This window comes from Sturnira hondurensis, unplaced genomic scaffold (genome assembly GCF_014824575.4).
Source record: "Sturnira hondurensis isolate 20B ecotype Veracruz unplaced genomic scaffold, ASM1482457v3 Scaffold0018399, whole genome shotgun sequence".
Classification (NCBI taxonomy): domain Eukaryota; kingdom Metazoa; phylum Chordata; class Mammalia; order Chiroptera; family Phyllostomidae; genus Sturnira; species Sturnira hondurensis.
Genome location: NW_028091030.1, coordinates 992,835 through 1,020,214, shown reverse-complemented (window position 1 = coordinate 1,020,214; position 27,380 = coordinate 992,835). Strand labels below are relative to the sequence as shown.

The 27,380-nt window shown below is 54.9% G+C and overlaps 1 protein-coding gene across 1 annotated transcript in view; it reads left to right on the top strand.

Annotated features, from left to right (window-relative positions):
• ALX4 (ALX homeobox 4) overlaps window positions 1-27,206 on the top strand; it is a 37,915-nt gene extending 10,709 nt beyond the window's left edge. The window contains exons 2-4 of the mRNA XM_037069077.1: window positions 18,939-19,249; window positions 25,116-25,244; window positions 26,303-27,206. Of these exons, the coding sequence (XP_036924972.1) occupies window positions 18,939-19,249; window positions 25,116-25,244; window positions 26,303-26,632 (770 nt within the window). The 3' untranslated portion in view covers window positions 26,633-27,206. The remainder of the gene's footprint in view (window positions 1-18,938; window positions 19,250-25,115; window positions 25,245-26,302) is intronic.
• Window positions 27,207-27,380: the final 174 nt, after the last annotated feature.

Here is a 27,380-nt window from a genome sequence, read left to right as displayed (position 1 = left end):
GGCATGACGGACGCGGGCCAGGCGGGGCGAAGCCGAGAGGGCTGCTCACTTCCTGCCGAGGGGTCCAGACTTCGGGGAAGCTGCCCGAGGCCAAAATCCCAAGCTGAGTCCTGTGTGCTGCTCAGTGTGGCCTTTTAAAATACATTCAAAATCTTTCATCAGGACTAATTTCTTATTGTGGTTAAAATATACATAACATAAAAGTAACTGTTTTAAGCATTTGAAGTGTTGGGTTCGGTGGTGTTAATTACATTCATAACATTATGTAACAGTCACTGCTAACTATTGATATTTCCGGAATGTTTTCATCATCCAAACAAACACGTTAAACAATAACCCCCATGTCCCTCCCCGGAGCCCCGGACACCTCTGTCCTACCCTGGGTGTCTTGTAGAGGCGGGACTGTGCCGACCGTGCTCATCTTTTTGTGTCTGGCCACGTGGGTATCTTCTTTGAAGAAAAGTCTGTTCAAGGTCTCTGCCTGTTTTTGGACTGGGCTGTTTTGCTTGGTTGTTGCTGAGTGGTAGGGCCCTGTATAAATTTCTCCACATGAATCCCACATCAGATATATATGATTTGCAAATATTTCCTCTCTTTTGGGGGGTTATTTTTGAACTCTCTAGGTAGTGTCCTTTTGATGCAGAAAAGTTTTTACATTTGATGAAATCCAGCTTATTCATTTTTCTTTTGATTCCTGGGTGTCTAGTGTTATATCTAAGAATTCATTGCTGACTCCACTGTCCTGAAGAATTTCCCATTTTCTTCTAAGAGCTTTATAGTTCCACCTCTAAAGTTCAGGTCTTTGATCCATTTTGAGTTAATGTGGGGTAGACAGGCTGAGACGGGAGTCCAGCTTCGTTCTTCCGCACGTGGATATTCGGTTTTCACAGACCGTTTGCTGAAAGACTGCCTTTTCCCTGCTGAATGGTTTTGGCACCTTCGCAGAGACGCAGTTGGCCGTGATATTTGAGAGTTTATTTCTAGGCTCTGTATTCTGTTCCACTGGTCTGTCTGTCTGTCCCTTGCATGCCTTCTTAGGTCAAGTCCAGAATGCGGGGGAACTGTAAGTCATCCTGGCCCTCCCCGCACCTCCAGGCCAGTGACCGATCGATCACTCAACGAGGCTCAGCTCAGGGACACACTGGTTTCCCGAAGCCAGGGCTGGAGAGAAAGGGCAGGAGACAGAATGGCAGGCTGCTGGCCAGGCCCCTGCTGGTGAGGGGCCTCCGTGCGCATCAGCTGGCCCTCCTGTGAGGACACGGTGCAGGGGGAAATTCTCCTGTGCTCTCGGGGTGCCCACGCCTGCCAGGCCCAAATTTGGCACACCCCCTTGGATAGACCGTCCCAGATTCCCCTGTCTGCGGAGCTGGAGGAGCTCCAGGAGGGAGGGCCCCTATCCACCCCCACTGGCTTTGTGGAGTTGGCCTTGTAAACAAAACTTCGTGTGCCTTTGGTTTGGGGGAGGCCAGTGTGGGCAGGACCTGGCAACAGACCTCGGCCTGTATGTGCAGCCAAGCGCGCTGGGGCATGTTGGTGGATCTCTTCCCCTTCGTTTCCTCATCGGTAACCCGGGGGTGAGAATACCTACCTTTCCGAAACATCGCGAGGATCAGACGAGGCCACTAGGTGCGGAGCTTCGAGCAAGCGGTCCCCACAACAGAGTGGAAGAGCTCAGGAAGCCTTAGCTGTTACTGCGGATAGGCTTTTGCTGGGACCCTCTGTCAGGCTGGTCAGAAATGTTAACAGATAGTTAGCATCGACTTCAGTGCATAAAATTGGAAAATTATTACTTAATCTACACTGCGTGGTTAACAAAATCTTTTCAAATATGGAAGAGTGGTAAGAGGCTGGCGGGCTGCCTGGCCTGAGGGCAGGAGTGATGAGGGGGGAGGGCGGGGAGGGGCAGCCCCAGGCCCCTCAGAACCTACAGCCTACGTCTCCCCAAACTGCTGCTCCTTGGACCCAGGCATCGCAAGCTGGGGCATAACTTTCTCCCTTTTCCTTCCAAATGTCGAATGTCGGTTCTCTGTGTTCTTCTGGCCCCAGACTCCAGACCAGGAGGTTCCCCAGAGGCGGGGCTTCCATTATGTTCATCTCTGCAGGGGCTCAGGGAGGCTCTGCACCCTCACGGGCCCGGCTTACGGATCTGTGATTAGGGACCGCCTGTTCAGTACTGCCCACGGGCCAGGCCTGGACTGGAAACTTCCACTGAAAACTCTCAGGAGGTGTGAGCACCTCCCAGTTTGCAGAAGAAGAAGGCGAGACCCACAGAGAGCCGCCGCCCCTGCTATGAGTTGCGCTCAGACCTGCTGAAGCCAAAGGACCTTTCCTTCTCCACCCCTCTGTCCTTGGGGTAATGCCGCTGCCTGGGCGCCCTCACGCCCCTGGGTGCCCCTCGACCTGCCCAAGCACTCTAGAGGGGCCTGTGATCTGTGGCATGGAGAGCGGCGCGGCGGGGGGGGGCACTCCCAGCACACAGCACCCGTCGCCGTGCCCCCCTCTACCATCACTGGCACGATAACCAAGGATCCTGACGGCCCAGGCCCCGTCTCCCTCCTCCTCCCAGAGCCATCCTCAGGACCAGCCCAGGGCAGGGACCTGAGAATCCGAGCAGTCCCTAAACTCCCCAGACTCCTGACCGCTGGCTCGGTGTGACACGGCCTCCTACGTCACTCTGCGTCAGCGTCTGGACCAGGGAGGACAGGCCCAAGTTGGAGAAACAGGGCCTGGGCCCCAGCAGGCAGGCCCGCACCCCTCTTTTGCCTTACCTAGTGAGCCCCACCCGGCGCAGCCCCTCAGGGAAGATTCCACTGAAGCGGCTCCTGTGCTTCGTAAAGTGCATTCTCACGCATCCGCTGTGGGTTAAGTTTTCTCTTAAGGTACACATAGAAGGTACACACTGTGTACTCTAAGGCAGAGACTTAATTTGAATTTTTTCCAGTCCAGATGAGCAGAAGTCCACAAAAAAAAAAAACTGGTTTTAACCAGCAAGTTGGTAAATATTGGAATAGCTCATATTATTTCTACTTTCTACATGTGATAGGCAAAACACTCCGAACCCACCCGCTCCGAACCCCAGTCATTTAGATGGAAGTTCTCACTGCTTAGATATAATTATGTCCTAGAAATTTAACATTTTAAAAGGATTTAACAGTTATCAAGGTGGATTTTTTTAAAGCAAAGATCCAATAATTTTATTCATCTTTACCAATCTCAGAAAACTTGAACTGTCCGCCTTGCAATTCATACGGCCATTGTTTTCCCCTTCTGGTCCAAGGGGAGAAAAACCTTGCTCTTTCAGCTGGTAAATGATTCTCTAGGTTAAAGTGAACACATGGAGAAAGAAAGCACTTGGTTTTGGAGAAAGAAGCAAATGCTCGTCCAGCTGACATGGTCCTACCGCCAACTGAGATGTGGCCAAGATCAATGCGGTCCCGTGGGAGTTTGTGGGGTGTCAGACGTGGGCGACAAGCCTGGGGAGACAGTTCCCTGCCCGTGCTGAGGCTGCGGGCCAGCGGCAGGACCAGAGGCTGCCGCAAGTCCTCTCTTGCCCTGCCTCGTGATAATGGATTTGATCAACAGGGGCCAGTAGTGGGCCTGGGGGAGGGCGTGGTGGGGAATCCGCCAGGAGGGGGGCTGCTAGACTGGGGCCCGGAGGGGCCCCTGGGGTTCACCAGGTAGAAGGGGCTCCAACGTGGCCCTGAGTCACGGAGGTCAGTTTCTGGATGACAGTGGTGGCAAGTGCTGCTTTCCTGGAATGGCCCCCCGGTCCCTTCTGACCCCTGGACAAATCCCAGGGAAGATGATGTGTGGGGACACCGGGTGCTCCTGTGGAGAGAATTCGTGGTGAGCATGTAAAGATTTGCAGGCCCCCATAAGAAAGTCGCCAGGAATGTAAGTGGGAGTGAGATTTTTAGGTGGCTCCCAGCTGAGCTGAACTTCGTCACCTGCTTTGTGAGCCACACTGTGCTCAGTGCTGTGGTTAAAATGACAACATTCATTCGTGGTTTTGCCTTCAAGTTCTAATCTCAGTTAGGTTAGAATATATTTATGCAAGGGGCTTTCTTTAAAATAAACTAGAAGTTTTTAAAAAAATGCGTAACAAAATTAACGTCTGATTTTTACGACGATGTGAAATGTTTCACCCCATTTACAGTCTTTGTTCTGTAGATGTGAAATGGGCCCTGACTGGAAGGGGACCCCCGGCTACTTTGGACAGAGGTTTGTGAATATCTCAAGGCCGGCTGAAGCTGGATGGGGGGCACCTGAGCTGAAGAGAGTGCACCTGGGAGGGAAGGCCAGGGGGATGGGACAGTTACAGGCTGAGTGATTTTGCTTAGCTCTTAAGGTGCTCTGGCCTGCCTGGCCCCCAAATACTAACTGCGTTATACTATAGCACGGCCAGTTCCCACTGATAGAGAGCGCGCTGTGTGTCAGGCAGGACTGTGCATTCTTGCACTCTGCCTCATTCAGCCCTCACTGTCAGTCTGGGATGGAGTGAGGCCTCATTTGACAGATGAGGAAATCAGGCCACACAGAAGCCGAGTCACTTTGCCAGGGACACCCAGAGTGGCAGAGCCACAGTGTGGCTTGGGAGTCTCCTCAATAATCTCCTTAGTCCCCCCCCATTCCTTTGATGGAGAAAAATGGACATTTCTTCACCCTTTTTAAAGTGCAGACAAAACGTAGCTTTGGCGGCCCCTCCAACCGCATTGCTGCCCCAAAGCCCCTCCTATATAGCGACCTGGAGTTGCCCCGGAAAATACCCTTCACCCAGGCTGGCCTGGATGCCCCTGCTCTGCCCACCACCCTGCACGGTGATCACTGCCCCCTCGTGAAGATGGGTCTCTGAAGGAAGGGCCCTGCTTTCTTGGGCTTTGTATTTCCACCCCTGGGAACTTGGCTCAGCACTTAACGGAGGTTCCAGAGATGTTGCTGAATGAGTGAGTGAGTGAATGAATGAATGAAGCAAATAGGGGGCAGAATCAGGAGTCAAGCCCAAGCCTTTCCTACTTCAAAGATTTCTCATTCATTTCCTTTCGCCTCATGCAGGATTCAACCTTCTCCGTCTTGCCTGCCAGGGATCTGCAAGTGCCGTTAGAGCCCCTAGGGGTGGCTGGGGCTGTGCATTCTTCTCCAGTCGGGTGGGAGATATGAAGGGCCATGAACAGGGCCACATGGTTTGTTGGAGGCAGAGGAGAGCCATGGGCAGACAGTCCCAGAGCTGATTTGAAATTGGGAGGTGCAGTCCTGACAAGGTGTGCAAGTATGGGGGCTGGGGGTCTCTGTATCCTGCCCGAAGGTGCAAAGTGGCCCAGATAGGTGCCCGAGCTCTGGGACTTACTGCTGGGCGAGGGTGGAGGGCTCCCCTTGCCTCCCTGACAGTGCCCACCTGGTTCAGCTCCCCTTCCCCTGTCTGGTGCCAGGACCTCCTGTAGCCATGGAAGGCAGAGCAGGAGGAGGCACTCGGCCTAGAAGCGGGGAGCTGGGGAGGTCCCTGTGTCCTTGAGGAGAGCAGCTAACAGGGGCAATTAGCGTTCCTTAGACTGAGGCCAAGATGCCCAGCACCCCTGTGACTATCAGGAGGTGATATCCAAGTGTCAGTCACACTCGGGGCTTCTCGAGGGGACCCTAAAGCTCGGGTTAGTCCTGGGAGGTGGAAGTAGAGTGCTGCAGCTCAATTGCCTCTCCTAGCAACCAGAGGAAGCCTGTCTGTGCTCCCTCCAAGAGCCAGTCTCTGTCAGGAAGGCAACACCTCGCCACCGCAGTGAGGGGCGGCAGGCACCAGCCTGGGCTCGGAGCTGGGCCCCTGGGTTCGGTCCTAGCTCTCCCCCTTCTAGCTCTGTGACCTCTAAACTGCTCTGGATCTCAGTTTCCTCCTCTGTGAAGTGAGTAACAACACTCCTGGGCATCTGGGGAGGATCAACTGCCCTAGGGGATGGGCTGGCATGGCTCCTACACAGAGATTAATGTCATTGTCATTCTGATTGTTGTCACCAGCCCTGGTGGGAGGCCCCTAAGACTTCTCCCTGGGTAATTTATGACCAGCTCAGTTTGGGGCATTGGGAGTGTCCTGTTTTACCCAAAATAGCACATGCCTTGCCAAGACCTCTTTGGTTTTCTGTACTCAGTTCAAGGCTATGCCGTTGCCAAAGCCTCGCCTGACCTTTTCCAGCAGCGCTGACTGTGTGCCCTGCCTGTTGGGCCTCAGAACACTTGGCCACACTGTCACTTGTCTGCCCCTCCATGGGGCCGTGACTGAGGGGATCCTCTGGGGAGGTGCTTGGCGAATGAACAAGCGAGTGACCCAAGGAGCGGATGGATGAGGGGAGAGACACAGCGTGTGGGAGAGGATGAGGAAAAAGAAACCCGGGGCGTGACTGGGGGCTGCAGGGGAACTAGACCAGATGGAGTGGGCCGTGGGGCTGAAGGCAGACAAAGGTCCTAAGGAACCCCAGCGAGTGGGTTTTCTTTTCCTTTTCTCCCATTTTTATTGTAGTAAAATGTACGGAACAAAATTCACCACCTTAACCCTTTTGTGTGCAGTTCAGTGGCATTGAAGATACCAGTAATGTCGTGCAACCCTCACCCCCATCCTTCCCTGGAACTCTGGAACTCTGTGCCTGTTAAACCACAAAGTCCCCTCCCGCAGCCCCTGGCAGCCACCATGCTACTTCCTGTCTCTGAAGCTGACTGTTCTGGGCACCGCGTGTGAGTGGAATCGGATGGTATTCGTCTTTCTGTGACCGGCTTGTTTCACTCAGCACCATATCCTCAAGGCCCATCCATGTGTCAGAACTTTCTTTCTTTACAGCTGAACAATACTCCACTGTGCTGCGCACCCCGCGGTGTGCCTGTCCCTTCACCCGCCGATGGACACCGGGTTCCTCCCATGTTGTAGCAATGGGCAGCGGGTGTGCTTTCTAACCGCTTTTTTTTTTTTTTGAGGCAAGGAAGGAAACCTTACTCAATTACTCTAAGTTCCAAACGTAGCTTGACTTTAGCTAACAAAATACTGCCTCCTACAGGCCAAGGAGGAGCTGTTAGAGGAAACACATGCTCCAACTGAGTCACCCAATGCTTTGTGAAAGTCGAGGTTTTCAAAGTGCTGGGCGAGTAAGGTTTGTCCCCAGAGCTGGCATCTGCTTTGTGATTTTAGTTACAAATCGCAGGAGGCCGTGGATGAGGCGCGACAGGTTGCTAACTAAACTCCACTCCAGGTCCTGTGCAAATGATTACAAATACGTTCCGAACTGGGATTCCTGGGTAAAGTGGGATTTTCCCACTTCTTAAAAAAAATTTAATTTCAGACTTTCAGAAAAGTTACAAGTACAAAGAATTCCCAGATGCCCTGTACACCAGTTTCCCAAATGTCGCATTTTACCATACTTGTGGTATCTGTGTTTCTTGTATTTTCTCTGTATGTATATATTGTATTTGCATTGATAATCCACACATAAACATAACATATATATTATTTCTTTCTCAATTATTGAAGAGAAAGGTGCAGACACACTTCATTGAGTGGAAAATGAACACAAAATGAGACACCCCGTGTCAGGGAGAGAACAAGCGAGAAGTAGTTCGGTATAAGCCGGGGGACGGTGGAGACCCTGGAAGCAAGTCCTGAGCAAAGCTGTCCGGCCACATGTGAGGCCCCAGGTGTTCGCTGAAGCTCACTCAGGACCAGCCGCAAAGTGGAGGTGACGCCCAATGCAGAGGCTCCAGAGAGGAGCCACTCTCCAGGGACCTCCAGTCTCTTCCCCTCCTTCACTGACCCTGTCCCCGTGCCCAACAGGGCATCCGTCCCAGGAAGGTCCAGAGGAAGTGCTCCCGGCTGGGGGTTCAGGCCCCAGATCCGCCTCTTACCAGTTGTATGTTCGCAGGCAAGCCGTCTACTCCCTCTGGCCTCAGCATCTAGCGCTGTGGACTGGGGATGCTTTACATGGTGGCTGTAAAGAGTCAGTGACAGCGACAGCGGTGTTGTGACCGATGTCCTAGAGCTGGGTGAAGCAGGAAGCACCGTTCCTGGTTTTCAGGGAGAGCTCAGTGCTGATGCCTTTCCCTTCCTTGGCTCTGGGAAGCCCCCTCCCTGTCCCCTGCATGGGCAAAAGACCCCCACCCCGTGTGGGGAGGACAGAGCGTGCTTCTGTCTGCAGTCCTGCCTCTGCCCAGCCTCCCTTGGGAAGAACCACAGAAGAGTTGGCACCAAACCTGCCAGCCACATGGAAAGCCAAGTAGGCAGAATACCAGGAAGGGAGGGGGTGGTTGCTGGGCTCGTTTGCAAGTAGCTGGAGAGTCAGCACTCCCAGGCTCTGCACAAGGCAGGCCAGTCTGAGGAAGAAAGGGAGCTCAGGTGAGGCTGCCGCCACTGGGTGCTGGTACCATTCAGTGGGTCCCGCCTCTCTGAGCCTCAGTTTTCCCACCTGTAAAATGAGGGTGCTCAGGCACCATGTGGAATTTTTATTATTATTTAATTTAATTTTTTATTTTTTGTAATATTTTATTTATTTATTTTTAGAGAGAGGGGAAGGGAGGGAGAAAGAGAGAGGAAGATCAATGTGTGGTTGCCTCTCGCACACCCCCTACTGGAGACCTAACCTGGCCCGCAACCCAGGCACGTGCCCTGACTGGGAATCGAACTGGCAACCCTTTGGTTCACAGGCTGATGCTCAATCCACTGAGCCACATCAGCCAGGGGAAATTCTGAGGGGATCGAAATGAGCCAAGACTGTGAAAACCCTTAGAGCTCGAAGAGGAAAGGGCTTTGTGGGGAAGGGTAGGGACCAGCCTTAGCTGGCTCTCTGTCCCTTGTAGTTCTAGGACAGCAACAGACACATAGTAGGAGTGAATAACTGCTCGTTTGGCAAACCCTCCCAGGTAGGGCCTGGGTCTTCAACCAAACTTCCGGAAACTTCATCCAGGACAGGGGCCCTGAGGCACCACCATTGCCCTGAGGAACTTTATTGGGACTGCAGTGCCTCCTAGTGGCCAGTGTTAACAACTGCAGCCTTGGTTCTGGCCAGCTGGCAGTGTGGCCCTACCACCTTCCTGTGGGGGGCCAGGGAACCCACCCTGGGGTGAGCAGAGCATCCCAAGACTCAGGGACTCCTTCTCCGTCTTGCTTCCTGAAGAGGCTGTGCCCTCTCCATAACCCTCCCCCCGACCTCCTGCAGGGATGTGGACAGTACTGATGGAGCGGAGGAAACAGAAAAGCAGGAGGTTTGCCCGCGGCCACAGGAGCCCTGGGGCCACCTTTGGTCCTCACACCCTGCCCTGTGGCTGGTTTCCCTGTCATTCCCCAAGATCTGCTCTCCCCTCCCCCCGCCCCAGGCTGAAGCCACCCCACACAGGCAGTGAGTGCTCGGGGCCGATGCCCTTGTAATCCTCAGCAGGGTGGGCAAAGCTGCCACCAGAGGCAGAAGCCCAGGCCCCGGCTCAGGACCCAGCAGTGCACCAGGGAGGCCCCACGCCAAACGATACGCCGTCCGGGGGAGCAGCCCGGTAAACCGGCACTCGGGAGCAGGAAACTCAGTGTAAGAGGTAGGCCCGGCCTGGGAGACAGGCTGGGAGAAGGGGCCACCTCGGAAGCCCACGGAGAAGCAGTTCTCAAAAAAAAAGGAATACAGCAAATCACAGGTGTGACTCTACTGGTAATTTCAAAAATGTAAATTCAAACAAAGCTTTGCTTTTATCCGTCACACTGGCAAAGATTTAACAAAACACTATGACCGGCACCAGCCCCTAAGTGGGTGGGCACACTGCTGGCTCCTGAGGAAGTTGGCTTGTTTCTAGAAGACAATTTGGTCTTGTGTGTCTGAGGTCTTGAGGTGTTCTCTCACCTCTGACCTCTCAATATTTGGTTCTCTCAGTATCTCTAGTTCTTACAGCTTCTTCTAAGGCAATCACTATGAATGCATTGAGGGATTTGGCAGGGAGGATATGTATCACAGGCTGTGATCATTTCAAAGAACCAGAAACTCATACACCTGACAGTGAAGGATTGAGTGGATAAAATAGAATTTGTCTGTGTGGTAAAATACTATTTGGCCATTAAAAGGGATGTGGTGGAAGGATCTAGAACAGCATGGGAAGGGGCACAAGACAGGCTTAGGTTAAAGAAAACTCACAAAAATATGGTCTCTGTGTGTATGTTACATTTTTCTTCCTTTGGTTTGTCTTGATTTAAAATTTTTTTCATGTGGAACATAGATAAGTCCATGTAACAAGAAAAGCCACAAAAATCATGGAGAATGACATATAGGTGACAGTAATATAGCCAGACATATAAGGGGCGAAGGACATACCAGTTGGAAGGAAGGGTGCACTTGGGAGCAGGTCTGTGGGCGGAAGTGAGGGGGAGGGTGGGTGTGGGAGGGTGTAAGTCTGTGAGGGCAGAAGGGGGCCCTGTGCTGCCTGGGAAATCCCAAATGCCAGGGTGAGCCTGATCTGTAGGGTTGGCAGATTTAGCAAAAAACAAACAAACAACCAAACCAGGTTGCTCAGTTACATTTGAATTTCAAACAACGATTTTTAGTGTATTTCCTGTGCACACATACATACTTCCAGACATACTCCCACAAAAAAATTACCCATTGCTTCTGAAATTCCAGTGTCACTGAGCGGCCTGGATTTTATCTGGCGGCCCCTGTGCAGGCTCTGGGAGCCAGGGAAAGCCTTCAGAGAGGGCCCGGTGTGATCAGATGTGTGAGTTTAGACCCTCTGTCCGATTGTGCTTGAGGGTGTGAGCCTGAAAGTGGAGAGAGCCTTTGGAAGGTCTGAACCTGAGCTTGAGATCCGGGAATCTCCGCTACCCAAGAGGCCTCAGGGTTGTGGCGGAGGGTGGTTAGTAAGGACAGTGGCCAATGCCTGCTGCAAGCAGGACGTTCCCTGGATTTTCCCTCCCCTTCCTCAACCCCGTTCCACTTGGTGCTCATCTCGGGTCTCCCAGAGTCACACAGCGGAGACCAGCACCTGCCCCCAGCCCCTGCGCCAAGCGGCCCTTACTCCAGACTCTGAGGGTGGCTTTCAAACAGCATTTAAAAAAACTGCACTTTTTGCTCGTGGTAGGACAAACTGAAAATTAATTCAAATCAGAAAAAAAGGAACAAAATTAAACTAGACACCTGTATTCTCACCTCTGGAAGCTTCTGGTATTTCCTAGGGACAGATACTCCACTCCTTTTTTCCCCATAAGCGAGACTTACTTTGTATATTAGGAACACTTTTCCAGTACTAAAATGTTATTCTCCTATAAAATTGCTTCCATTCATTTTTTTAAATGTTCATTGAACACCTACTACATGCTAAGCATTAGAATAAAGGGGTAAATGAAACAAATGTATTCAGATATACTCCCTGTTTTATGGAAGAGAGTGATGCTGAACAAAGGAGGAAGAAACCAAGTAGATACATAGTCTTGTGTGTAAAATGCCAGGAGAGACACAGTTGGTGGAATAAAGAATATCAGGATGGATCCTCCACTGATGGAACTTTCATCCTTAATTTAACCAATATTACAAGGTATTTTGGCTCTGGCTGGTGTAGCTCAGTAGATTGAGCGCGGGCCTGCGAACCATACGATCGCGGTTCGATTCCCAGTCAGGGCACATGCCTGGGTGGCAGGCCAGTTCTCAGCAGGGGACTCATGAGAGGCAACCATACATTGATATTTCTCTCCTTCTCTCCTTCCCTTCCCCTCTAAAGATAAATAAAATATTTTTAAAAAAGAATCTCAAAAAAAAGATATTTTGGCTATTTTCAGCTTCTCTATATAATAATGCCATGGTGAACTTCCTCTCTAGTTAATTCTTGGTGCTCATCCATAATTATTTATTTAGAATAAATTCCTGGAAGTGACTTGCTAGGTGATGCCACATACAAACTTTTTACTGACTTAGTTTTCCTTTAGTATATTTAAATACAAGTTTTTGTTTTCCCTATAGATTATATCTCTTTTATTTTTAAAATAACATGCTGCACCATTAAAACTTGGGGGGGTGTGCAGTTTAATGAACTTTAACACACTCCTGTACAGGTCAGCTCCACACACCAGTGTGGCCCTCTGTGGTCACACCCATCCCCTCCCCCAGCCCCTGGCAGCCTGTGATCTGTTCCCCACCCTGATACTGTTGCTTTTAAGTAGAGTTACACGTTATGGACATTTTGAGACTGGCCTCTTTTACAGACCACAATGCTGCCCTTCAAGAGTCATCCAGGAGATGGCTTGGCTGCACCTCAATTTGCTTAGCTATTCCCCTGTTAAAGGACATTGGGGTTATTTCCAGTTTGGGGTGATTATGAACAGAGTGGCTTTAACTATTGCACGCAGGTTTGGTGTTTTCCCCGTTCCCTGAAAACACCTTCGTTTCTTTCTTTCTTTTTTTTAAAAAAATATTGTATTCATTCTTTTTTTAAAAAGGTTTTATTTATTTATTTTTAGAGGGGAAGGGAAAGGGAGAAGGAGAGAAATATCAATGTGTGGTTGCCTCTCGTGAGTCCCCTGCTGGGAACTGGCCTGCAACCCAGGCATGTGCCCGACTGGGAATCGAACCGTGATTGTGTGGTTGGCAGGCCTGCACTCAATCCACTGAGCTACACCAGCCAGGGCTACGTCTTTGTTTCTTTAGGCAAACGCCTAGCAGTGAGCTCACCGGGTCAGGCGGTCAGCGCATGGTTAGTGCCTCAACACTGCCATGCTGTCCCGAAGAGTGACATGTGAGCGTTCCGAGGACTCCAGGCCCTCTGTGTCATTTGGTGTCCTCAGGTTTTTCATTTCTGTTGCAGTAGGTGTGTAGTGACATCTCACTGGGCTTTCGACTGCGTGTCCACCATAGAGAATATGCTCAGCTTGTTTTCATGCTCATTTGCCCTCTGGTATCTTCTTGAGCGAAATGTCTGTTCACGTAGTTTGCCTGCTGTTCCTTTTTTTTTTTTAAACATTACTGTTAACTGAATGCCATGCCTTATTCAGATTTTCCTAGTTCTTCCCCAGCATCCTTTCCCGGTTCCAGGACCCCATTGAGGACAGCACGTTGCATTTAGTCCTCTCGTCTCCGTCGCCTCCTGTGGTCTGGAACCGGTTCTCAACTTCCCTTGTATTGGGAGGCATTTTTAGGGTTGGAGTGTGCTGGAATGCCTGCGTCACCTCGTGGGTGGCTGGCCAAGCACCTGTGCTTCCGCCCCCCACCGTCCTCTGCACATCGGCAGCTCCGTGTGGCAGGGGCCTGTCCCCACTGGTGCACACGGAGCAGTCCATGTGGGCTGCCCCTTCAGCCTTATTTATTGGACCTGGAGCTAAACTCGGGACATCAAGCTGAGCTCTGGACAGAGCCCAGTGGCAGATGAGGTGGGCCGGGACGTGATCAATGGCTAACCTTTAACCTCCGCCCCCACCCCCACATGACTGTTTGGACAGCAGTGGGTTTAGTCAGTGCCCTTTAAATAGCATGAAAGGGCCTCACGCTGGCCTGTTTTGTTTAAGGAGATTACATCGGCGCTGTGCACTCTGCCACAGGGGGTGTGCGGCCAGCTCGCCCGAGAACAGAGCGAGCGACAAGTCCCCCACAAAGCAGATGTTTGGAGGAAAAGAGATGTAATCAAGACCACGGGGGATAAAACTACTCAGGGCCCTCAGACCTGCACTCCATAGGCAGGGGCCTGGGCACAGCCACGGCCCCCACCACCCAGGTCCCTGCCCAGGCGTGGATGTCTGCAGGGTAAATCTTGCTTACACAGACACCCACACGCACCAGCGCACGCCCGCAGGCAGCGCATGCCCCTCAACCACGCAAGCACGTGTGCTCTGCAGGCAGCTTACACGTGTGTTCCCACCCCCACCCCCAGTGGCCGAGCCGCATGCCCAGGGGCACACCCGGGGCACAGAAGGACCCACGAATGCATCCGGCACCCTCTCCCCAAATGGCTTCAGAAGTCCGTTCTCTTTAAACTCAGTTATTTAAAAAAATTCTCTTTAAATCAGTCATAAAGAAAAACCACCGTCACCTTTGGAAATCTCCTGGCTGGTGTGGCTCAGTGGATTGAGTGGCAGCCTGCGAACCAAAGGGAAGCTGGTTCGATTCCCAGTCAGGGCGCGGCCCATGTTGCGGGCCAGGTCCCCACTTAGGGGTGCACGATCTCTCTCACGCTGATGTTTCTCTCCTTCTTTCTCCCTCCCTTCCCTTCTCTCTAAAAGTAAATAAATGCATTTTTTAAAAAAGTTGGACTACATTAGAGTGACGCCATTGGGTTGAACCAGGACAAGTGGCTGGAGGTGAGGGGGACAGAGAGGGGTTTTCTCCTTCTTGAGATCCGACAGCCAGGACGGCCCAGCGGCTCCCAGAAGAGGCGCAGGCCTCCTCCCTGAGGGAGTCTGGGCTGCGGCCGGAGGGCCTTCTGTGGCTGCTGATGGAGAAAAGAGCCCTGAACTGAGTGCTTCCCACTTCCTCAGAAGCGGTCGATGGGAATGACGTTGGCCTTGGATCGTGTGAAGGGCACATGGTGCCACTGTGGCCACTGTGGCCAGTGCCCCTTCCATGGGGCAGGCAGTGCCCAGTCTTGACGTTTTATGCACATTATTGGGTTCCTCCGGGTAGTCTGAGTTTTGTTTCCACACCAAGATATTCCACTGGGAAGACGCAGGCCAGGATTACTTTGTCTTGGGCCACACAGCCGGAGATAGGCCCCCGATGGAAGGGTGTCAGCACAGTGCCAGTCCAGAGTCCTTACGGGACCTCCCTCAGGGAGGGCTGGGGAGGGGCCAGACCCACTGGCAGGTGGCCTGGACCCGGGCAGGGCTTGTTGCTCCTTAGCCTCTTGCCAGTGCTGGGTGCCAGTGCCTTGAAGCAGGCTGGCTCTGGCCAGCTGAGGGCTCCCAGTGGCCCGTTCCCCACCCCAGGGTGGCAGCATGGTGGGTGTGGAGCTGGTCCCTGGCAGATGCTGCGCTGGGCTTCCCGGACATTGGCATTTCCCAGTCCCCTCCTCAAAGCGCGTCTGTGCCCGGGCCCTCCCTGCCTTCCTCAGGCTCCCTGCGTGGAGACACCCCTCACTGTCTGTTTTCTTCTCCCCTCCCCCATCGGCGGGCGCTCTCATCTCCTCCTCCTGCTCCTGCTGACGGCCTGTGAAGGGGCACTAGTCATCGAGTGCCTCTTTTTTCATGTATCCTACCCACCGTTCTCGTTGTCTACCAGGGGGAATCGGTTCATTCATTCAGTCAGCAATTTCTGCATGTCTGCTTTAGGGCACGGGCACACAATAGGGGCACAAAGGCAGTTGGACAGAGTAAGAGCTCAGTAATGTCTGTTAGAAGTTGTCCCTTTATTCTTCAGCAACTTCTTACCGCATGTTTGCCACCTGCCCCGTCCAAGACTAAGCCCTGGGCGGAGAACGGACTCACGGCCTGTGGTCCCAACCCTCGGGAACCTGACATGCTACGGAAGGAGCTGGACATTTCAGGGCTTGATCACACAGCAGTCAGAAGCACACGCAGTAATGAGAGAGGTCGAACAGAGGACAAAGGGCCCTGTAGGGCTGTCAGTCTGGGAAGGCTTCCTGGAGGAGCCGGTGCTTAGCTGGATCTTGGAGGTCAACTGGAAAGAAGGGGCATTCCAGGCAGGTGGTGGGAGGTGGGGCTTTCCCTTGATCAGCAGTGACCTGTGTTCCAAGCCAGAGTCGCAGGACCTCTGTCTACAGTGGCCATCTTGTTGAGAAGCGCACTGGAGAGTGAACTGGACCGCGAAGGCACCTGCGTCTCGGGCTGCTGATTCTCACCCAGCCTCTCAGAAGCATCTAGTCAGAGAACCAAGTGCTGGCTTCGCCCAGACCTAGCACCGTCCCTGGCATCTGCCTGTCTCAAACAGGCTCCGTAAACGCAGGACCACCTGGGTGTTAGCAGTGGGAACTACCCCTGTTGGGTCAGGAGCTGGAAGACTCGGAGGTGTGCAGCTAGCTCTAAATGTCCACAGGGCTGTCTCAGGGAAGGGTGCGGGGGTTTAGAGCCAAGACCGATGAGCCAGACCTATAGGAGACAGACAGGGGCTGGACCTGAGGACAAATGGTCCAGCTGTCCTGGGGGCAGTGAGCTGTCTGTCACCAGAGCCAGGATGACAGCACTTGGTGGAGAGGCAGGGGATGGGGGTGGAAGGAGGTTGAAATAGAATCCCCCAAGTCTAGTATCTTTGGACTGAGGACCTGAGAGGCCTTGGCTTGTCATTCTGACCAGCTGGGTAGTCCCGGAGCCTTGGGGAACTTCCCTTTGCTGTCTAAGTTAGGGGTCCAGGCTCAGGATTTAAAGCAAGGCGACCAACAATCAGGACTGAGATTAGGAGGCATTTTTCCCCTTTGAGGACCAGCAGCAGCATTTTGCCAGAATCCCCCCACTCCCAGCCTTTCTAGTTAGCTGACGTTTGCCTGGACACAGACATTCCCCCATGTCCCCTTTCCTCCCAACCGGATTCTGAGAGTACCCCTCTGGTCCTGTGGGAGGGGTACTCTGTCCACTTAAGGTGTGACACCCCACTGCAGAGGGCACATGCCTGCTCCTATTTGCAAACGAGACTCTTATGTGAAATGAGCCATCTGAAGTCATGAGCAGACCGTGCTGGAGCTGGGACTGAGGGCCGGGCTCCCAACTCTCAGTCTGGTGGTCTTTGCACACATACTGGGCTGTCCCCTCATTTCTCCACCACCCACTTGGTCTCAGTGGGTGGCTGGAGGTGGGGAAACTGAGTTCTTAGTTCTCTCCAAGGAAGAGTGGACATTCCGCCCGCCCCCCTGCAGGCTAAGCCCAGTACCAGCTCATCCTCATTCTCAGGACCTGGTCCTTCTGCCCCAGGGGTGAAAAGAGCGAGGCCCCTTGATTATGTGGTTCCTCGGCCCCTGCTGCTCTTCTTGGGGAAAACACCCAGGAGCTGTGAGGCCCCACGCTCTCACCAGTGAGCTCACAGCCTGCGCTCTCTCTGGCTTTAGTTCCCCGCCCCCCACCCCAGCTAAAACCAGGACTTTGGGCTGGTCCCCACCTACCCTCGGTTTCTAAGGCCTGGAGCTCCCTCTGCTCAGCCCAGTCCCCACGGCCATGCAGAGGGGTCTGACCCCAGGCTGGACGCCAGAGGACACTACAAGGGTCCTGGAGGTCATGGGACGGGGCCTGGGGAGCTGGGCTAGGGCAGGAGGGGCAGGGGCAGTGTCCTCCCAGACCAGCCTCCTGGAAGTTGCATAACAGAAATGTTTATTTTTGGTGAGGCTGAATGGGATTTCTTCCCTAAAAAAAACTCCCCAAACATAAAACGTATTTGTTTGCCAGGAAGATAAACATCTCTGCTGAAAGCTCTTGGCCCAGCAGCCGGCTGCAGTTTGCAAGACGGTGTCCCTCAAGGCCTGGCAGCCCCTGTGTGCCTGGGCTCACACGGGGTCACGTGGGGTCCCCGCAGGCCGGCCCCCCACCCCGGTGGCGGCAGCACTGGTGGTGACACTCAGAGATGTCCTCCTGAGGTTGCTGCCAGGCTTACGTCCTTCCACTGGCTTTTCTTCAGTGCTTTGGAGAGGGACAGAGAATGACAGAGGCAAAGTGTCCCCCTCAGCTTCCCTGGCGTGAGGAGGGCCCCCAGTGCACGCGGAAAGCCAGGGCTGATGGTGAACCTACAGCCTCTGCCCCCAGAACCCGGGCGGAGCCAGGACACCTGGGCTGGAGCCATCCTCCTGACACATCATGTCCACCGCTTGGACCTGCTCCCAGAAGAGGACACTGAGGGTCAGAGTGACCCTCATGCTTGTGATAATCAGAGTCTGTGTGTGTGAAGGGTTGGTCTTGTCAAATGCTCCTCACATGTGTCTCATTAATCTTTTTCGTCATCTTACTCCGAGAGAGTCACAGACAAAGGAATATGGCTGGGGTGGGGGCGGGGGGGCTGGCTCACACCCGGCACCAAACTCCAGGCCCTCGCACTTCCCCCACTGCCGCCCAGGCTCCTGCGCTCGGGTCCTCCAGGGGGCCCGCTCCACGGTCAGTCTTCTGCTCCTCGCAAGTCCAGCCCGGACACCGGCGGAAACCGAACGCAGCTGCCACTGTGCTGAGTGTTGGCCTCTGTCAGCCTGCAGCCATCACTTCAACCTCTGAGGCCGGCATATCTGCCCAGGGTGTTAACTGGGCTATTGGGACGTGACAAGCTTCCTCCCGCCCCACCCTTCCTCCTTGGCCTCTGCTTCCTCGTCCTTGACCTCCATGGGTTGACTGGTCCATTCCCGCTCTGAGTTTCTAAGAATCGGTGGGCAGCGGGGGTCCCACTCTGTCAGGCCTGGGGCTGGGTCTGGAGCTTTGTGTCAATGTACCAGAGCCCGCGTGGAGGGGCAGGACACTGCTGGGCCAATAGGGGAGACCGGTATGGAGGGCAAGGGGATAGGGTTTTTGGAGAAGAATCTCCACAACTCCTGCTGAACCCCCAAGAGAACCAGGCCGGGAAAGAAGGGGTATTCCTGTCTGCCTCAGTGCCAGCCTCTCCGCCTCACCCCAAGCCCAGCTGGGCCAGAAACAACTTCTGAATGAGTCATCCATCCCACCCCAGGGAGTCAGAGGCACCGAGTCAGCGTCCTTGCTGCCCAAAGGAGAAGTTCTGGCAAAGGCGACCCTTCTAAAAGGAGGAGACTGGGCTCAGTAGGGTGGGAATTAAAGGTCATCAAGGTCCTATGGACTGATCCAAAGTCACATAATATTGATGCTGAAAGGGGCCCATTCTGAGATGATGGGAAAGAGGCTCAGAGGAGGAAAGGGACTGGCCCAAGGTCACACAGCAGGGTAATTGACAGCCAAGATCAGAACCCAGGCCTCCTGACCTCACATCCAATGCTCCCTTGACAGAGACAAGGCAGGGGATGGCTCTCCATCCCTCCCTCCTCTTATGCTTGGTTCAGCCATTGGTCTCTAACCTTCTTTCCTCCCCCCTCAGCCAAAGAGAGCTCCCTGAGTGAGCCTGAGCTGCCACCCGACTCCGACACCGTGGGGATGGACAACAGCTACCTCGGCGTGAAGGAAGCTGGGGTGAAGGGGCCCCAGGACCGGGCCAGCGCTGACCTCCCCAGCCCTCTGGAGAAGGCTGACTCGGAGAGCAACAAGGGCAAGAAGAGGCGGAACCGAACCACCTTCACCAGCTACCAGCTGGAGGAGCTGGAGAAGGTCTTCCAGAAGACCCACTACCCTGACGTGTACGCGCGGGAGCAGTTGGCCATGAGGACGGACCTCACCGAGGCCCGCGTGCAGGTCAGCAAGGGTGTCCGGGGTGGAGGCGGGGAGAGCGGGGCCTGGCTGTGGCCCAGTGGCTGGAGCTGAGACTGCCTGTGTGTTCCACAACCACTCTCCTCAGCCTGCCCCTGAGGCCTCCACTCCTAGTCTGCTTTTACCCACCTTAGCATTGGGCTTCTTGCTCTGGGTGGAGCAGGAGTGAAAGGGGCAGGGCTCTTTGGAGGGGCAGAAAGCCTGTTAGCTGCATTTCTGGGCTCCACGCGGTGTCTTGTGAAGGAGAAAATGACTGGTCTCGCCTCTGGAAGGCCTGTCTCTTAGAAAGGAAACAGGATAAACTTAAAGACTTCCACAGCAGCCCAATGGGCAGAGACCGGGAACAATCAATCAGTTCTTCCTTCTGTCCAGGATGGCCGCCTGCTCTTCCATCTTTCAGGCCTCAACTCGATAACTGCCTTTAGGAAGTGTTCCTGAATACCATGGCGAATGCAGTGCCCCCACCACCACCCAGTTACCCAACACAACCCAGCCAACAGCACCCAGCACAGCTCCATCCAGTACAACCCAACTCAACACAAACCAATGTAATGCAACACCACTCAGCACAATACAACCCAACCCAACTCAACCCAATGCAACTCAGTACAATACTACTCAACCCAACCCACATTAACACAATGAACTCCAACACGGCTCAGTGCACTGCAGCTCAGCACAACCCAACCCAACACAACTCATCCCCAACCAACTCAACTGAACATAACTCAACACAAGGTAGTACAACACAACCAAATCTGGTTACCAGTTACCACCTTTTATCTTCTTTATAGAATTTATGACCAGGTTAAATTATTTTACCTGTCTTCTTCCACTGGAATGTGAGTCCTTGAAGGCAGGTACTGTCTGATTGTTCATCCCTGTATTTCTACCAATCAGGGACACCCAAAAGCAGAGCAACAAAGGCAAAAAATAAATATTTATGGGCCAGTTGACCTCTTTTGTCCAAACAGGGTGTCCCTACCTCCCTGCATGAAATTACACAAAGAAAGAACCAGACAGGAAGCCAAGCCTCCGAGAAGCCCCCAGACAGGTGACAGAATCACCCAGGCAGCCAAGCTCAAGCTTCAGCACATCAGAAATAACAAGTATGGTGCTTTCAGGTAGCAGTTCCCCCCTCCGGTGTGCTAGGCAAACCCACGGCTTGAGGAAAAGGGGACTTTTTTCTTTGTCATTGTTGCTGTTGTTTCCAAAGCGTTTCAGCTCAGCTTGGAGGGACTTCCAGCCCTTCCTTACTCAGCAGACAGCAAGGGCAGAGTTTTTCCAAGGCAGCAATAAAAGGTTCATTAGTCTCCGCCATGTCCGGTTTAACAAGAAGAGGCATTTGCAACTTAGGCCAGAGTCATTTACATGTACAACGGCTAATGTGAAAGAGGACCGGCAATGGTCACTAAGCACGTGGCCATCCAGAGGCGGCCCTGTGCCGAAGTGGCTCTGGACGGTGGGGCTGTTCGCGCAGACGTTGCTGAGGGCAGGCTGGCTGGGGGTTTTCACTCCAGCACCCGGTGAATATTCGGGGAGGGAAGGCAGGGCAGCTGAGGCTTCCCCGGGACCCTGAAAGCCCTCTCACCCCCACTATCTCATCTGTGTCGGGATAACCAGCCACGCGGCCCTGTGTGCTCAGACTCTGGACAGGAGCCCCAGATTCGGGCCTCAGCTCAGCCAGTGTATTTGGGAGGAGGTGGAGAAGGGGGTGGCTGGGTTGTGGGACATTGCTGTAGGTGCGGGAAAATGAACTCCAGTTCATTTTCTGTGCAGGATGTGTGTGCATGTGTGTGCACGTGTGTGTGTTCCTAACAAGTGGATGGGAGGGCCCAGGATGGCCCTCCGAGAACCCAACCTGGAAATGGGACTGGGCGTACCGAGCATTTTGCAGTCGCCCCCTCCAGCTAAAATAGAGTGTTCTTGCTGCACCTACATACATTTATGCCTGCCTCCGAAAAGCTGAGGCAGCTTATAATTAAAGATTTATTATTTTCATCTAAGAACAAGACCAATTTCATAAAATGAGCAGGTAATTATGTCAAGAGTCTAGGCTAAGGATCATAATTGCCACTAAGCACAAATTTTTACCTCGGAGCTTCCCAGCAGCCAAAGCAGAAAGGGAAGCCCTAATGTGTTGCATATGCTGTCATCCAAGGGACCAGTCATAGAATTATAGGATATCAGTGTTGGAAAGGATCACCTGGTCCTCTCACTTGGTAACAAGGAAGAGGAGGCCCAGTGCAGGGAAGGATTGCCTGGGATCGGAGACACAGGCATGTGACTCAGTGACAGTGCTGAGAGTGAGATCTGAGTCCCAAGTCCCATCCCAGGGCTTCTTTATGTTAGTTTGCTGTTTGAGGACATGTGCCAGATCGTTCTCAGACTCCTTTGTAAAAAGGCAGCAGGGTGGGTGGCATATCTGTGTGCTCAGGCCTCTGCGTGGAGTCTGAGCCTGGTCGTGCCCGGGGGTGGAGGGCGTGGAGAGGCAGCCTTCTGCCTGCTTCTGCTGGGTTTGTTCGGGGCCCACAACCAGCTGGTGCGAAGCCAGGCACCTGGTGAGGAGTGGCAGTGGGGACAGGGCAGTGGTGATGGGGGCCTCAAGATGGGCCTTCTCTGGGAAGAAGCCTGGGTTTGGCCCTGCTCTGGGGGGCTGCAGGGGCCTCTCTCTGCTGTCTGGGACTCCAGTCTCCGCAGCTGGTGTCTGAAGACAATAAGACAGAGAGAGGCCTTCCCGCCCTGGGCCACCCCGCCCTGGCCCCAGATGGGCTGCGGTTAGCAAGACCTCTGCCAAGACCTCTGCCACGGCGGTTGGTTTCTTGGGGAGAGGCCCATGCTGGGGTGGGCCTGGGGTGAGACCCCCAGAAGGGAAGGCTGGGACCTCGAGGCCTGCGCTTCCCTTGGGGGTGGTATGGTGGAGACAGGCCTGGGACACAGAGCACCTGGGTGAGAGCACCAGGCTCCAAGGGGCGGAAACAGAAGGACACTCAGAGCCTCAGGACCCAGGAATGTCAGCATGGGGGGGCTCATGAGGCTACACCTGCCACCACCCAATTTACATGCGAGGAGATGGAAGACCAGAGACACGGACTTAACATAAGCCCCGATCCCAGCAGAAAGCTCCAGCCCTGCGCATAGCCTAAGGCCCCTGGAGGAAAGGTCTGCGCCCGTCAGCCTGCTCCCCCACAGCCAGGCCACCTTGCACAGTCTCCACCCTTCGTCCACAGATAAAGGCCTCGGCCTGACCCCAGTCCACTCCCTTCCCAGTGACTGCTCTCTCTGCTGCCTCTCCCTCGCCTGCCCATCGATCTTCCTTGATAACCAGGTCTCCCCTCTCCCAACCCCTCCTCCCCCACGCTCAGCTCCAGCCCCCCTCCCCCACATTCCTTCCCCCCTCTCTGCTCTGCCCTTTATCCAGGCTCCTTTAGGAACAGGGCCTCTCCCTCCCCACTGCGTCCGTCCCAGCCCATCCAGGCGCCTTCCCAGCACCTCTCCACCTCTACGTTCCCACACAGGGACCCGGCCAGAGTCCACAGAGACTCAGGGAAACCCCCGCAGTGGCAGTAACTGAACTTCTCGCCTTCTCCCCACCCCCAAAGAAAGGAAGAAGCCATATATCTTGATGCCTCCAGTGGGCTTCTCCCCTCCCCCTGGCTCCCCCCACAGAAAACCCTGGGAGGTGGAGGCAGGAGCGGAAAGACTGAGCTAAGCCTGCAGGAAATTAAACATGAAATGAAAACAAGCTCGTCTGATGCATTCTCTCCCCCTGCCCCAGCTCCCCATTCCAGGCCACTGATAAAGGGGGATCCCATTTCAGCATCGCAGAGAGGAGACCTGATCCGCCCTTGGCTCCCAGCAGGCTCTGGGGCAGGGCTGCGACCCCAAGCCCAGGAGAGGGCCAGTCTCCAGGGAGGACACAGGAAGAATGCTTCTCCACCAGAGTCAAATGGGGGAAATGGAAAAACTCTGACAGAAATGTCGGCATGCGTGTGGGTGTGTGTACACACTTGTGCACACGTGCACTTGAGCCTGGGGGAAGTGAGGTGCAGCCCCACACTCCCTCCTCACCCTGTCCTCCCCACACTAACCTGAGATACACACTCCATCTCTTTTGACCCTTTCCTCTAGCAAAAGACGGTAAGAAAGCACAGGAGCTGTAAATAAACAAGTGTGAAGTACTCCTAAAACTGGCAAAATTTCCCATCCGTCTCGCCTGCCGCTCTCTGAGGCATCACCCCTGTGAGGAGGTCAGTGCAGGTATCAGCCCATTTTACAGCTGCAGAGACGGAGGCCAGCGGCAACGCAGATGCTCCGATGGGTGTTCCACTCCCGGGATGCACCGGCAGCCTGTACAGGCCCAGCAGCCCCTGTGCCCCCCTGGGACAGCCCGTCCACACCTCAGGCCCAGCTCCTGCTCCCTCCCCACAGGCAGACCTGGCCCCTCCGTGGGGAGCCATTTCTGGAGATGATTCGTCTCACACATAGTTGTGCAGCCCTGCTCATGAGGGACGGGAAGCGTTTCCATCCACATGGCAGGGACTGCCCCAGAGGAGAGCTGGCTTCCTTGGTGCCTCGGCCCAGCGAGAGCCTGACCACATTCTGCAGCCTTGATCCTTGTCGCTGCTCTGCGCTCCCCAAAGCCCCCCAGAGCTCTGGTGTGCTAGGTGGGGTGTGGCCCCTCATACCTGAGTCAGCTGGCAGGTGCACCTCAAGCCGATCGGACACTCCCTCTGGGGAGCCCAGACCACATTCCTGGCCTGGAAGCTGATCTCTCTTCACCCCTTCTCCCATGCAGTGATTCCAAGTCGGGGCAGGGGTTCCAGGCCCCGAGGTGAACTCTTGCCCATGAGCCTTGACAACGCTCCCAGACTGCCAGAAATGAATGCTTCCGCAAAGGAAATGGACCCCGCCCACCCACCCAAGATTCCAGCTTTCTCACTTGACTCAGAGACAACCCTCCCTGTTAGGGCCCCCATCAAGCCAGCGTTCCATCCACCCATGCTTAGTGGCAGGTGGCCTCCCCTCCTCCTCCTTCAGGTCAGGCCACTCTCCTGAGTGCAAATTTTCAGCATCTGCCTGGGCCGGCAGCACCGAGGGCAAACCCCTCCGCTTGGCATGCAAGGCCCTCCACCATCCAACTTTGGCTTCCTCTGTGCCTCTCTCCCCGCACTCCCCACAACTGGGCAGGTGTTTCTAGACTCAGGCCTAGACGTTGCTCCCTCCAGCCAACACTCGAGGCCCAGCTCCTGTCCTCCCCTCCAGGAAGCTGTCCCTGATTGCCTCCCTTGCCCACTGAGCCCCTATTCCCCACAGGACCTTTAACACAGGGGTTTCTGACCTGGGAGACTGCTTTCGACCAGAACGCTGCTGAGAGGGTTCAGGAGGGCAGGGAGTCCGGGCTGCTGGGCCTCAGGGGGCCGAGGGCCTTTCAGAAAACCATGTGTGTGGTGGTCTCACAGGACGATTTTCTGGAGGAGCATTCACAGCTTCTACCACGCTCTGCACAGGGGGCTGTGGGCTGCCGCAGACTCAGTTGCACTGTGCTGGGTTTGGTGGGATGGCTGCTGGGTGACCAGTGACATGTTTCATGGGCGTGCCACCTGCTAGCTCTAGATTCTGAAGCTTAGCAAAACTGAAGCTCCCAGCCAAGATCGCACCCATGGTTAGTTGTAGGGTAAGCTGCCTTCCCGACTCTCAGCGTGGATCATTCTAGATTGTAAGCTCTTGGGGATCAACACCAAAGCAGCATTCACCTGCGGCCCCAGTGGCCTGCTGGGGCTCAGGGACCCCTTGCACCGCCTGGGGCAAGGCCTCTGGCTCCTCTGATGACTGCTGTGCTGTCCTGTAGGTCTGGTTCCAGAACCGGAGGGCCAAGTGGAGGAAGAGGGAGCGTTTTGGGCAGATGCAGCAGGTTCGAACCCACTTCTCCACAGCCTATGAGCTGCCCCTCCTCACTCGAGCTGAGAACTATGCCCAGGTAAGTAAGTCCCGGCCCTGGGTGCCTGCTTCAATTCCCCCAGTCCCTTGAACTCTGAAAACTGGCACCTCAGAGAGGGACCCAGGTCCTCTGAGAGGGGATTCGCAGCTTCCAGGGCCTTTCCGGCCCAGCCCCGCTGTGTGCCAGCAGGGTCTGGAGCCGTTTCTTTCCCACAGAAGTGTCCACCTGGGCCTGGCCGAGTCACAGGTTCTCCTCCTCATAAATTCTTGGAGAAAGGGGGGCCCAGAGGAAGAAGCTGGGGAGAGGAGAGGGGTTTCAGCTGCGTGGATGGGAGAGAAGATGTTCAGCCTAGTCTCCACGGCCAAAGAGCACCCTTCACTCCCTGAGGCATATGGGCGTTCTGCTGGCTCTGTCCTGCTCTGTCCAGCAGCTACTGCTGCTCCTTACCTCCCGAGGCAGCCCCTTGAGTCCTGAGTGGGTTCTGAAGCCTCATGGCATCAGCTCCAAGAACCTCGGGTACTGACTTTGGCTTCTGGGAGATACAGGTCTCCACTGCCCCCTCCCACCCTCTCTACACCACCCCTACAAGCCCAGAGCCTGTGTACCCGACACCAAAACTCCCCACTTACCCGGCACCTAGGGGGTCCTGGGCCTGGGGAGCAGCCGGAGGGAAGATGCAGTCACTGACCTTAAGGAGGCCACAGACAGAGAGGCAGAGTTGGCCTCTGTGTCTGACATCAGGAGCTGGCCAGAGGAGGCAGGGGCCGTCCTCAGCAGGTTAGCTGTGCCCCCAGAGGATGCCACCCTGGGCCATTGACAAGTTTTGAAGTCCAGTCCTTAAGACAGACTTTCTGTCTGCTGCCAGCCTGGCCCTGCAGACACCGGGGCCAAAAGCATAAAACCCAGGCTCTCCTGAGGGCACCTGGCTGACCTTAAGGTCTACAGAGGCTCCCGAGTAAATGCCCGGGATCCGCTTCATCCTAACACCGGGCTCCTAGTGGGGAGAGGTGACTCGGGGTTAGAGGAAGCCCCTGTGTACCCCGCCCACCTATCCTCACCCCAGCCAGCCTGTGACGTCCCTCCTGCCTTCTCCCCAGATTCAGAACCCGTCCTGGATTGGCAACAACGGGGCTGCCTCACCAGTGCCAGCCTGCGTGGTCCCCTGCGACCCGGTACCAACCTGCATGTCCCCTCATGCCCATCCCCCTGGCTCTGGGGCCAGCGGCGTCACCGACTTCCTAAGTGTCCCTGGTGCTGGCAGCCATGTGGGCCAGACGCACATGGGCGGTCTGTTTGGGGCAGCGGGCCTGAGCCCAGGCCTCAATGGCTATGAGCTCAGCGGCGAGCCGGACCGCAAGACCTCAAGCATCGCGGCCCTCCGCATGAAAGCCAAGGAGCACAGTGCGGCCATCTCCTGGGCCACATGACAGGGCCCCTCCCATCCCATCCCTGCCTGCATCCTCCCCCACCTCGGGGCTCTGACCGGCCCGTGTTTCCCAGGCCCCCAGCCTCCCACTCGACTTTCCTCTTAGGAACCTGGCCTGGGTGAGGGGCCTGACCCTCAGCACTTTCAACCACCCCCAGTCTGAGGCCCTATGGACTGCTGGGAGGGAGAGGACAGCTGGCCCCTGCCCTTCCCTGGCCCCAAGGCTGAGACCCCTGCTCCTGGCCAGAGGCAGCGGAGGAGGCCGGCGGCCGAGATTTGCAGCTTTGCATCCATTATGAGCTGAAGAGCCTTTCTCCCCACTCCTGCCCACCCCCAGCCTGCCTGGTTTGACCATTGAGTCAAGTTTAAACTCCCATCGAGATCCCCAGCAGCAGCTACAGCACCATCGCATCTGTTCTTCCTACTTCCGTGCGGTCCCCAGTCACCAGGCCCAGGACTGTGTCTGAAGAGCAGCCTCCTGCCCTCCCCTCGGAATCCGACCTCCTGGACCCAAGGCACCTGCCTCCCTTCACCCAGGAGGGCGGAGACCCATCCTGCTAGTCCCCTGTGCTGGACACACCTAGGGCGGGTAGGCAGAGGAGTGGGGAGCTGGAGCCCAAGAGTCCATTGTCACTCAGCGATGCCGACATCCGGGGGCAAGGGGGACGTGTTCCCACACCCTCGCAGCCCGGAAACTCTGGATCTGGATGCAGCCAGCTGGGCACCCGTGGTGCTGGGGAAGAAGCGTT